This window comes from Anopheles ziemanni, chromosome 2 (genome assembly GCF_943734765.1).
Source record: "Anopheles ziemanni chromosome 2, idAnoZiCoDA_A2_x.2, whole genome shotgun sequence".
NCBI lineage: Eukaryota > Metazoa > Arthropoda > Insecta > Diptera > Culicidae > Anopheles > Anopheles ziemanni.
This window is the reverse complement of record NC_080705.1, coordinates 52,291,824-52,304,696: the sequence shown is the minus strand read 5'-3', so window position 1 is coordinate 52,304,696 and position 12,873 is coordinate 52,291,824. Positions and strand designations below refer to the sequence as shown.

At 43.6% G+C, this 12,873-nt stretch overlaps 1 protein-coding gene across 1 annotated transcript in view; it reads right to left on the bottom strand.

The window, feature by feature from the left end:
• Positions 1–2,105: 2,105 nt before the first annotated feature.
• LOC131282906 (protein qui-1) overlaps positions 2,106–12,873 on the bottom strand; it is a 41,442-nt gene continuing 30,674 nt past the window's right edge. The window contains exons 17-18 of the mRNA XM_058312450.1: positions 2,750–4,384; positions 2,106–2,678 (exon numbers count right to left, since the gene is read on the bottom strand). Of these exons, the coding sequence (XP_058168433.1) occupies positions 2,106–2,678; positions 2,750–4,384 (2,208 nt within the window). The remainder of the gene's footprint in view (positions 2,679–2,749; positions 4,385–12,873) is intronic.

Here is a 12,873-nt window from a genome sequence, read left to right as displayed (position 1 = left end):
GCAATTATGTTATAAATATAGCCGGCTTGTATTGCTATCAGTAAGGAGCTTATCCTAAGTATTTTTCATTGTATTCCCGCCTTATGCTGCATGTTATTAAAGTTATCCGTTATGCTTGATGAGGTGTTTCAACCGCGTTTCGACGCCTGTTTAAAATTTGGAAGCTTCACACTGCATACTTAAAGATAAACACTCACTAATGTTCAACTGCTGGAGCTTTCACGAAGCATATTGAGAAGTGTTGACCACTCTGCAAACGGTTTGCTTGCTTGTTCACGGTTTTTCCCACATACGAAGCATCCTTTGCTCTGGAAATATTCCATATGGCCGCTTTTATCCATTTGGAAAAGCTTCCACTGAACGGCGCGGCTTTTGACTATCATCGCCAGTTTTTCACGGTGTATGAGCTTTTGTTAAACGATTAAAAAGTTTGATTTCCGAACGTAAAGGATACAAAAATCGAGAAGCTTTCTGACGACTTGCAAGCTCTAACTGGAACAATATTTTCAAGGAGGGTCGCTTAATTTAGTACACCGCAGTATCTCCAGCATCCTTGTAGATGGCGCTTTTGCGCTGGGGTAACAATTCCAATTTCCATCTCAAGGTTTTTGGGTTTTCCTTTTACGAGAAAATCGAATGTGCTGCAGCCACACAGTCTACAACGGGAATGTAAAAGAAAAGCAATGGGAAAGCTGTTCGGGCAAAATGTTTCGATCCTACCCTGCCCCGGGCTAGCACTAATTCGAGATGGAGGGGGGGAAGATGGAAGAAATTTACATTTTTGCTGCGGATTGCTTTTGTTTCTATCAACGTTACCACTCATTCTACGGCTCGATTTAATCAGCTAGAACATCTGCAAGGAAGAGAACAAGAATCACAATTGGCTTAATAATATATTATCTTTCGTTGGCGAAGGGACTCGCTGTAATGCTCTGAGGGTGTTGTTATTGTTGTTGTTAATAAAAGCAAGCAGGTATTGGCAGAAATAAGATTGGTCTAAACTGTGTATTAACTACTCTCTACCGACTATAGATAGTAGCAAGAAGGATAAACTACTTACGCAAAGCGGCAATGCTATGTTGTGAAGAAAAACTGTTGCTCTAAAGAAGAATGCAAGCAAACTGGTATACAAGTGGTGGAAAAGGTGTGCTACGCATGCATAAAAGTTTGTAGAAATTTAGTAAAAGCTAGGAAAAGCACTCTGAAAAGAACTTGATATATGTTCAATGGTGAGCAAAGAGATTATTTTTTACAAAGAGGCAAAGGTAAGACCATAACGAATCGTTAACAATCACAAAGAAGTTAAAATGCAACCTCGCCAGCAACTTAATTTTGGGAATGAGTATTTCAAAAAGTAATCTTGTTTGCCAATTAAGCGAATTGCAGTAACCATAACTTGTTTTAAAGTTAAATACCAGTATACAAAATCATTATATACAATACATTTCTGATTTCAAGAGCATATTTTGATTACTTAAAGTATTTAATTCCAATCGAATGAAGTCTATTAAGCTGTTTGGTTCTTTACAGCTACGGTAGTATCCGAAGGATTTTTCACAAGATCGGTAAAAAGAAATGTCACTGCAAAGCTATTTTTTGCTTCGCCATTATTTTGACAGTTATTTGCAAAATGGTTTACAAACATTCTTGCATAAAGGGGCCTCCTTTGCAAACATCTCTTAACCGAAATAGGTCAACGGAAATTTTGGATCACAGTGTAATAGTTGTGACCTCATGGATCATGTTGTAAAATAATATCCCGAGTAGTCGAAAGTGCTCCTTGGTGCGCAATCATGGGATATGGATGCGGTTTCCTTGCACGATATGGCCGAACTCATGTCTTTCTCACGTGCAACATTTTTCCTTAACATATATGAAACGCCTCAATTGAACAAGTGTATTAGTGAAACGATAAACCAAATTCAAAATAACTGTCAAAAATATGCCTACAGTTTCTGGCTTGTTGCATGGTAGGCTACTTGGTAGGTACTCTCTTTTCACCGATCTTGATTTTTCATAATCCTCCGCTCGTTAACTGAGACAAGGGAAATATGTAAACCTTGACCTAACGCGTCGATGAATCAATCGTTGATGGAAGTGCCATTCTACTGCATTAGACAGGATCTAGACATCGGATTGGTTCGGTACCGCTGGTTGAACACCGTCACCTCACACCCAAGGTTATCGATCGAGCGAGACTTACGCCGACGGACGTGGTACTGTTCGGCCTCAGAGGTCGGGCCATGCCGGGAGCGCCCAGAGTGGCAGCTCAGTGTCCCGAACGTACAGTGGCGGAACAGTGCGTGCAGGTCGGTTTCGGTAGAGGACAGTTTTAGGCGTTCGTCGGACGGATCGGATCCCGGATTGCCACCAGTCGGCACCGAGTTTTGCTTCCGCAGCAACAGCACCTCCCGCAGCAGGTCGGGCTGATGCTGGTGCTGGTACTGATGGTAGTGGTACTGTAGCTGTTGGTGGCTCGGTTGGTTGTATTGGGTGTTGGTAGAAGAAGTTGAGGAGTACAGACTAGAACAGGTCCATGCATCTACCGAAAGCGAAAGAGGGCGCCAGGCGTGACAGAGGGCTACTTTGTGGGACATACCTGAACGTTCCTCCTGGAACTCGTCCTCGTCCGAGGAGTCGATGCGATCCTCCACCAGCGAAGACTGACGTGAGAGCGACTGCAAAATGGTTAAGAGATAGTCAGATCTTTCGCCGGGCAGCTCTTCGACCTCACGTTGACGGTACTTACTGCGTTCATCCTGCGCCTCGGAGGTGATCTTTTGTTCCACAACGCCTCCAGCTGATCGAAGTGCTGGGACTGTGCGAGGGCTGCCTGCTCCGGACCTAGGTTGGCCTGTGACTCGACGGTTTTGGACTCGGCCAGCTTCGAGATCTCCTCCATGCTGGCGGAGACCGAGAAGCGCCGCTTCAGCCGCTCATCGACCTGCGCCATCATCACCGATGACGTCAGATGGGCGTACTTCTTCTGCCAGGTGTACGTATCCAGCGATACCTCCTTCTTCAGAAGTCGGCGTGCGGGTCGCTTCGGACCGGCCGGTCGCAAGTCCTCCACGTCTCTGGCCGGCGCGGAGTAGGTAGGCAGCTTCATGTAGCTTGCCGGCGAGTTGTGCAGGCAGATTATAGGCAGGCACGAGCTGTCGACGAGCTGGACAACGATTCGCGAACACTCCAGGCTGATGTCGAAGCGCGTGAACTGAACGTGCAACTGGAGGGAGGTCAATGCCAGTCCCCGCTTCGTTTCCCACACGATCAGCGTCTTGTCATCGCTGCCGGACACGGCCGTTGTACCATCAGCGGACACCTTCACGCACGTAACCGGCCCAAGATGGCCGGCGAGGGTGTGAATCTCCTCGCCCGTGTGGATATCCCAGATGATCAGGTTCGAGTCTTTGGAGCCGGATATGACCTGGCTCTTGGTCGTCACCGAAACGGCGACGCACGTGACGGCGTCCGTGTGGCCTACGAGAACCTGCGCCAACTTACCGCCCGTCGCCTGCCATACCTTCAGCGACATATCGCGCGACCCGGTGATGACGTACAGCGAGTCGGCCGTGATGACGAAGCAGGTGATCTCGTCCGAGTGCGACACCGTGTACTTCTCGTCCTCACGGGTCAGCGACCAGATGCGCAAGCTGGTGTCGCCGTTGGTGCACACCGCGAACTTCATGTTGTTCGTCACCGACAGGCACTTGTGCGGACCCTGGACGTTCTGCAGGATGATGCCCGAGTCGGCGATCCACACATACAGTGCGCCGTCCCGGTCGCCCGAGATGATGCGTCGCGAGTCCATCATGAACGTCACCGAGGTGAGGGACGTGGCGTGACCCTTGAAGGTAGCCGTCACCGTGCCCAGCGCGAGACTCCATACGTTCACCGTTTTGTCCTCCGAGCCGGACGCGACCAGCTCGCAGTTCGGGGCGAAACTCACGCAGGACACCGTCGCTGTGTGACCCTCGAGGATGCTCGTCAGCTCCGGGGTGTTCAGCTGCCAGATCTGCACGCAGCGACTGGAGGCTACCGCGGCCATGGTGGAGTCGCGCGACAGGTCGAAGCAGATCACCGGGCTGGAGGTGGACTGCAGAGCGAGTCGGTTCCGGTGGAACTTCTTGAGCGTTTTCTTCTTCTTCGGGTAGAAATTGACGATAGAATCTTCGTTGCGGAACGAGTAGAACGTGATCTTGTTGCCGCCGGCCGTGATGAGGTAGTCGTCCTTCTCCATCACGTACACCGCAGTGACGGCGCCCGGGTTCGGTGGCAGGGACCGGATCATCCGGCCGGAATGCATGTCGAAGATCAGCGCCCTCGTGTCCTCGCCACCAACGATCGCGCGCTGGCTGTCCATGGCAATACAGAGCGCCCGTACCTACACAAATTGAGGAACAGTTATAAACATTCTTAGACTCAATATTTTTTTTTAGGCAGCAGATTTTTCGTGTTTATTAAAATAAGCATGTTTATCCCTGAAACATTCCATAATATCAATAATACATAGGAGATCATGAAAACATTGGTTCTGATCAGCTCTACGAACTATTAGACAAGATGTTCAAAAGAATCCGCTTTGAGTAAGATTCCAGAGCGATAGAGAACTACAGCAAGAAGAGTCAGGTGAACTTTCCCTTTAATTAGTTTATGGATTGCAAACATGATAGTTGTTCATGACGCAGTGGTTGTGTCAAAACTAGTAAAAACCCTCCTCAAAAAGAGGTTATTGATGCTGAAAACTGGTCACACTAAATCATAATCGCTAGAACTGCTGCTAGAAAGCTGTGTAGGTAAAGTGAAGCCAATTGCCCAAGTAGTACTCTAAATGCACCTGTTTTTTTATCTAAGCTGACTATTGAAGGCATTATTTTGTGCACAATTAAAAATATTCTACGTTGTGGAATATGTATATTCAGCTGCAATATTGTGTATACAAACATTCACCTAATTTATTTTTTTAAACGTAGTTTGATAGAAAATTTATCAGGCAACACGAATAAATTTTTGTTTCTACGTGACTTGTTCGAATTTTTTTTAGTAAAATAATAAGTGAAAAAGGGCTTTTTTCATCATTGCAAACTTGAAGGTACAGCTCTGTGCACATCACAATCTAAGGGCCGGATTGGGATCAAATAAAAAAAAATTTAGTTAGTATTTTGGGTAAAAGAGTAAATGAGGCCCCGGGCTAGATTCTCCTCTTCCTGCTGGTTCACATTTTGCGCCTGAAGCTATGCAAAGCGCGACACATGCATTCGTTTCGAATTTTTGAACGCTAACGGTTCGCTTAAAAGACCATAACGGTTTAACTAATCACGTAGTGGAGGTTGAATGCGGATCAATATACTTTTACATGTTAAGTTACTAGTAAGTAAACTATACCACACATGATGGACAGCATGAAACAATGAGTTTAGCCGAAGAAATGATTTGGAAACGGCGGCGCGCCCGCAGCGAGCGCAGCGAGCGGACTGCGCTAGGTCTACCGAAAAAGAGAGTTTGTTATAGTTTTGAGAAATAAGGGGGGCCCGTGGGCCCCCCTCATACCGCACCCCCTAGGTTGATTGCGTAGCCGAAATTAACGGTACACACTACGGTTCAAATATTCGTAGGTTGAATTTAACGAATTAATGTATTACCAATTGCATACATTCAGTTTAAACGTCCACAAGAGGTGTAGCCACGATCGAAAACATGGCGGCCGGGGCCTCATTTACTCTTTTACCGTATTTTGTTTGAAGTTTGTATCGTTGTCCTACTGGAGACAGTAGTCACAAAGTACGATGGTTTTTTTAACGATAGGTTATTGGTCATATTTAAGATTGTTCAAATAAACTTTTTTGCCCATGATGGTTTCGCTAAACTAAAGCTAAAATTTCTTTCAGCTGCCATTGAACTTCATAGCACAACGTTGCCTTCAGTATGTTGGACTGTTAGGAACAAATGGTGAATCTATGACATCGAATCAGGTTGCTACCACGTCATCTGCCTATTTTAAGAGTCGAATAGATTGATTTAAGAATAATCGACGAACAAAACGTTTTATCAGAACCATTCATTATGTTACTTTTATCAAAAAATAGTGATCAAACAAACCTTCAACAACATCTGCAGTACTTAAACTTAATGTGTGAAAAGTTTCAGAAGCGACGGTTCAGTATTGGTTGAGTTTTTAGTGTACACACAACTCCATACATAAAAAAGCTAAAATATGTAGTAGATAAGTAGTATAAAAGCAATTTGCACTTTTCCATTTGTACTATAAATAAGCTACAAACGTAAATTTAAAAATAAATTTTATCAATCAAAAAATTCCAATTCTCCTTTAAATGTATGCTCAATTTTGGGGCCGACTGTATGTTGGTTAACATGTTTCTCAAATCCTGTGTGAATTCCTGTATTAAATAAAAGTATTAAAGTAAATTACCAAGAGCTTAAATCAGATATTGAAGTCGAGTCAGTATTCATCACGTACGAGAAAATTGTATTTAACGAATATTGAAACGAAATAAATTCACCATCAGTGTATTCTTGTTTTAAATAAGAAAAAGAATATGTCCTTAAGTGGTGGTAGCATTGATGAAAATGTTAGGCAAAACACTCAAATTTTCGCTATAAAACACTTTCATAATAGCTCAGCGCTAGCTTAGAAATAATGTCGTCCCAAAGATGTTGAAATTGCGTGAAAAAGAGACTATTCGAAAATCTTGTTTTTTGTATCTTTTTAAAATTCTGAATGTTATTTCGAAATGTTTTTTTTTTCTAATAGATGGGAGTTGTATAAGCGTCAAAAGGTGAAAATTATTGGTATATTTTATAAATGGAATCTTCAACTCAAGTTTACCTACACTTAATAAACGCTGCATGATTTTAAATATATTAATATTAATTTATTTCAATTTAACTTTTTAATTTCTAACACAATTCTAGTACATTTCTGGATGAGATTTCATTTTCCATTTGTTACAATAAACGTTGTTCATTTAAAAAAAAAGTACAATTAAACCAAACATTTTAAAAGATTTGCTGAAATGATGTTGCCATATTTATGAAAAATTATACTCTTTTGTCACTGAAAAGCTTTACACACATTTTCCAATTAAAAGGCATTCCTGTTACTTCACGAGGTAATTATAACGCTATGAACGTTCATAAACTTTTTCCGTTAGTCATCCAACTCTTATCCAACCCTTGCAAGATCCAGTTTTGCAGAAATGTTTCTCTTCAAGCTATCATAAACCGTGACGAATCTGCTTGATACAGACGAAACAATTAAATGGAAATTAAATACCGTGGGAAATATGAATGCGAGAACGTTCGACCGAACGACGGTGTTATCCTTAGGCTAGGGTTGTGCAATAATACTGGCATCAAACGTAAAACCATCATAAACATGCCACAATCACAACCACCAAACCCCAGTAAGCACCGGATGATCCTATCGGCTTGCGGTGAAGAATATTATCGCTTGAGTGGTTAACCCGCCTCGACCATGACCGGTTACATTATACTTACTATTGCTTTGGTCAGACCTTCTTCTAGAACCTCTTCAGAAAACATTCAAAACAATCCGAACATTTCATTCAAACAGATCCGTTTTCTATGAGATGATGTAATGCGAGTGCAAGTATTAGAAGTTCTTCAAATATACGTAAGGAATGTTTGTTCCAGGATGGTTCGCCTTTTTTATGCGAATGTTTGCAGATCATGAATCACTGCTAACATATTAAATAACGCTCCGTTGCAAAGCCGTTTCCAGATCGTTCCCTTTCTCGAGCTCTAAAGCGGAGAGTTGGCAAAATAGCTTTCACTATTCTTTTTCTTCCTCATCCAGGACACGAAAACAAACTCGCTTTCGACTTTCCCATGCATTGCCAAAACTGAAAAGCTCCGGTTTCGATTTGCTGAACACAACTCGGCGCAAACCACATCCGGCGTTCGCAACTCGGGTACACTCGGTTGCACTTCGAGCCTTACTCGAAACATTCAATATCCGCAAACCACGCGATTTCCTTCATGGTTCCTTGCTCTTTAATATATACTCTCCATCTCCGGTGTCGCCTTTCAAGCCGGTCGGGGATGGGTTATGCTTTGGTTCTATAAACAAAAAGCTTTTCCCTACGGAAACTGAAGACCCCGTCGGTAGACGCTGGCACGAACCGTCTGCTCTCACTCGTTTGGAGTTAATAAATTCAATGGTAACCAAAACAAGCCGAGCCAAATGGGATGTTTCGCCAAACGGAACGCCACACCGGAAAAACCACACGGAGCGTGACCTGGGCTCATGGATGTGTCGCTTCCGTTGGGGATCGGTGCCATAACTCGCTTTTTGTCTTTCACGTTTTGCCTTTCACGGACTGGTGGCTCACGTTCGCGAATGTCGGCGCACCACGAAATAACATTTAAATCCGCTTCCTTGCCATCATCCGAAACGTTTGGAGTGTGTTTACCCCGTGGCAGTATCGGAAGCGTATGCTGTTTATAGCGAGCCTACGCGAGTCAAGTCAGGGAAGCACTCCCAACAAACAACACGCAGGCACCAACCACCACTCCGGATGATGATTCCCGCGCGAAAACATTAGTCAATGTGCGAGTCATCGATCAGGATGCGAGTCGTGGAATCATAGGCGCTATTGCTGGGAGGTGTAACATTTTATGCATAGCTTTTGAAGGCATCGCACGTCCTTATGATCATCACATCCAAGGGATTTCTTGGAGAACTACAAGCGGAACGAGAACCAGGGTAGCAAGACACGACCGGAAGATTGTTTTCACCCACGGATTCCGATTATTGCAAGCCCTTGGGTGGAATGTCATCACGGCATTCCCGGCTGCGAAACTTCCTGCCAGCTTGAGATGACGAATTGATTTCTCATTTATATCGGAACCGGAAAGGCGCTCCCGTCTATCTCCTCTACCCCGCTCGTCATAATCGTAAATATTTATTAGGTGCCAGGATGAGTAGCGCAAGGATGACGCAAAGAATGGAGGCTGATTTCTCCATGTACGCACATTCGCTTTCCCGTTGGATAAGACATGGGACACTTGTCCTCAGGGCATGTCGGAAAATGTCAATCGATGCGAAGGTTCGATCGATGGCGACGGGGTAGAAGAAAGCGAAAACCCATAAAGCTGTTTCCCGTCCCGACAGGCCTTTGGAGCTACAGAGCACCATCGAGCAATCCTTTTTGCATCTATCCAGTATTGTAACATTGCCGGTATGCCACAGGTTCCTTATCCATCCAGGGTAGCCTGTTTCTTTTTTTCCCTGGCTGTCGTAAAATTTTTACACGCCCTCGCCATTGGCCGATCATCGAAATGAAATTAGGCAAATAAACATTTACGGAATAGGAGACGACGTGTTGATCAATGGGCGGATAATTGCCACCTCCGTGTAAAAGATACGCGTGAGAATGCGTTGCGGAGTAATGGAAAACTGCCCTTTTTTACGGCACACTAAAGAAAGCACTAACGAAATAATTATCTTAGATCTTTTATGTCGATGCTTTTCTGCGTACGTCAAGCGTGTGGCCAAGGGTTGAATTTGCTTGTTGGGAACTGAATCTAGGTAGAATAGAATGTCGTTTATCAGATTGCCCTGATCAAAGAACCCTTAATGTTTGGTGTAGGTAGTATATTTATACATTATACAAACATGCAATTGATTTTGATTGAATGGTTTTGCAAGGTTTAAGACCAATCTACTTAATTTAAGCCAATGCTGCGAATATTTTCTCCTTGGCCGTATTAAGGCTGGGTATAAACGAACCCCAATGGGTATAACCAAAATTCAAAATTATCATATTTTTCCTTTCATTACCTTTTCTTAGTTTATCAAAAATGTTTCTATCTTTTTTCATATACACTTTTTATTATTTCGTCCTGTCGCAGAAAATGGTAGGTTCTTTCCAGGGGTTTGACTTTACAAAGAGTACACGTTGTTTCACCGTAGCGTTTATTCACACACAGAGCAAGAATTCCTGGCGCGCTCGCCATTTTATATAATCCGACATATGTCACAATGACAGCTAATGTCCCATGTAGCAAACTGCTAACATAGAGGTGGTAACATTGTTGTTACCGCAACACTCCTCCTCAACGATTGTTGCCACCGCTCGACGAAAGTCCCATCATCTTACTGAATTTTAGTAGATTGACTGCACCTAGCGGCTTAGTCAGAATGTCGGCGGCCATCTCCTCAGTGGGGCAGCACTCCAGCTTAAGCACGCCACGGTCACCCAGCTCCCTGACAAAACGTCCACGAGCTTCGATGTGTTTCGAGCGACGACTGGAACGTTCAGATCCTACGAACGCCATACAGCCTTGATTATCCTCCAGAGTTTTGGGTTCAATCTCCTCCTTAAGCATAACTCCATTAGCATATGCTTCCTCGATCAGACGAACCGGAGGGATCCCTTTCGTTGACCGGGTCGACCGTCTATCGGTCTCACTCAGTCCAGGTTCTGCAGCTTCAACCTCTTCATCGGCCATACAGAATTCCTCTCCACTCTCTTCCGCGTTGCTGTCCGGATGAACCTCAGGAACCTCTATTAATGGTGCCTCACGACCAGGATCGTCATCAGCATCTGCACATGTATCAACAGCAACCTCCTTTATTTCCCCCTTTTGCTGTTGTACTTGTGGGACTACTAATGGAATGAGGGGAATGTTGGCTTCAACCTTCTCTTGCGATTTGAACGGAAAATCTTTTTCGTTAAATCGAACATCACGTGCCACGAATACTTTCTTTGACACCTGATTCCATAGACGATATCCACACGGCGCATATCCAAGCATTACGCAACGTTGGCTGGTTGGATCTAATTTGCTCCGTTTCTGTTTCGGTATCCATGAGTAAGCCGCGCATCCAAAAACTCGCAGGTTTTCTACCTTTGGCCTCACACCATGCCACATTTCCGCAGGGGTCTTATTCTTCAGAGCTTCTGTTGGACTTCGATTTAACACGTAAACAGCATTCAGCACCGCTTCACCCCATAGTGATTGTGGTGCTCCAGATTGAATCAATATAGCTCGCATTTTCTCCGTTACTGTTCTGTTAAACCTCTCTGCTACCCCATTTTGTTGTGGTGTGTAGCCTACCGTTGACTCGACTTGAATTCCACGATTCTTGTAATAATTCAACTGTTCGTTGCTGAAGTATTCTCGTCCTAAATCGCAGCGTATTTTCTCGATTTTGGTACCGAATTTTGCTGTTGCCATAGCCTCATATTCCTTAAAGTGGTCGAACAACTGGTTTTTCGACTTCATGAGGTATACAACGGCAAAATGGGTGTAGTCATCCACAAAAGAGGCAAAATATTGGAATCCATCATGTGTCGCTGGTGTGATTTTCCCACAGATATCTGTGTGCACCCTTTCCAGTGGTCTTCTAGTGGCCGGTCGTGTACCATTGAATGGTGAACGAATTGCTTTACTTTCCGCACACGTTTCGCAGAAAGTTTGTTTACGTCCTATATCGAACTTCAATCCATCCACCATGTTCAGCTGCTGCAACTTAGCCACATTTTTGTAGCCCAAATGGGCGAAGCGCCGATGCCATAGTTCCATTTGCATACTGCCTTCTCCTCGGGTGGATCGGAGGTTAGAACCTCCTTCACACCATGGGCGGCGAGTTGGGTTTCCACTCGAAACTTCCATGTATCGAACCCTTCTCCTGAGAACTGCACAATACCAGCTTTTCTTGCACTGCTGGCCATTTCCGTGCTTTTTCTCTAACTTGCCGATTCTCACAATGCTTCTTGTTCTAATTTCGTGTTTCCCTGGGCTTACGCAGCACTGGGCCCATAACCTGTCGCAGAAAATGGTAGGTTCTTTCCAGGGGTTTGACTTTACAAAGAGTACACGTTGTTTCACCGTAGCGTTTATTCACACACAGAGCAAGAATTCCTGGCGCGCTCGCCATTTTATATAATCCGACATATGTCACAATGACAGCTAATGTCCCATGTAGCAAACTGCTAACATAGAGGTGGTAACATTGTTGTTACCGCAACACGTCCAATAACATAATCAATTTAAAAAATAATGATAAAATCACCGAAATATAAATAAGAGTATTAAGATTATTTTTAGTGTAACTGAAGAAATCTGAAGAGAATCAGGAATAATTTGAAAGCATAAAGTACTGACTGTATTGATATATATTCCAATTGGATATCAACATATTGTGTCTTGTAGGCCGGGGTTCAATAAATAAAATAGGTTTACGAACCATTTTTCTAAAAACTCCGAGCGCCGTACTTCAAAGGTACATAGTTACAAATTATATCGATTATATTCAAATGTTTAAAGCCGTCGAGATAAAATATAATGACAGAACATTTAAACTCTCAAATTGGGCTCAAACGAATTTGTTTGCCCCAGGCAGTGCCCCACATAAATCGGTGCATGTTGTCCCCGTGTGACGATGGTTTAATTTTGTCTTCACAACTACAACTTAAAAATTATGGAATACAATTAACTTCAGTATTCGTTAAGAAAAATATTAAGGTATTTATGGTACTTATGAATGACTATTTGATTCTAAAATATGATTTTAACATTTGTTATAGCTTCAACTATCGCACGGAAATCTTACATGATTTCAGACATAATTAGCTTCATGTTGTTTTCTCTTTTACATTTTTTGTAGGGCCGTGAAATTAACAAAGGATGTATAATATACGTTCAATTTACCCCAGCTAGCAATCTTGCCCTTCTTTTCTCTTATTTTACAGCCGCTAGTATAGTTGTTGCAAACGCAACAGACTTTCTTTCATTCCGTTATCGGCTCCAGCATGCGTCACGCGACAGCCTCGGTCCTTGACCCTTTGCCGAGTTTCGGGGATCGGCCGTTGCCCCACGGCGGTG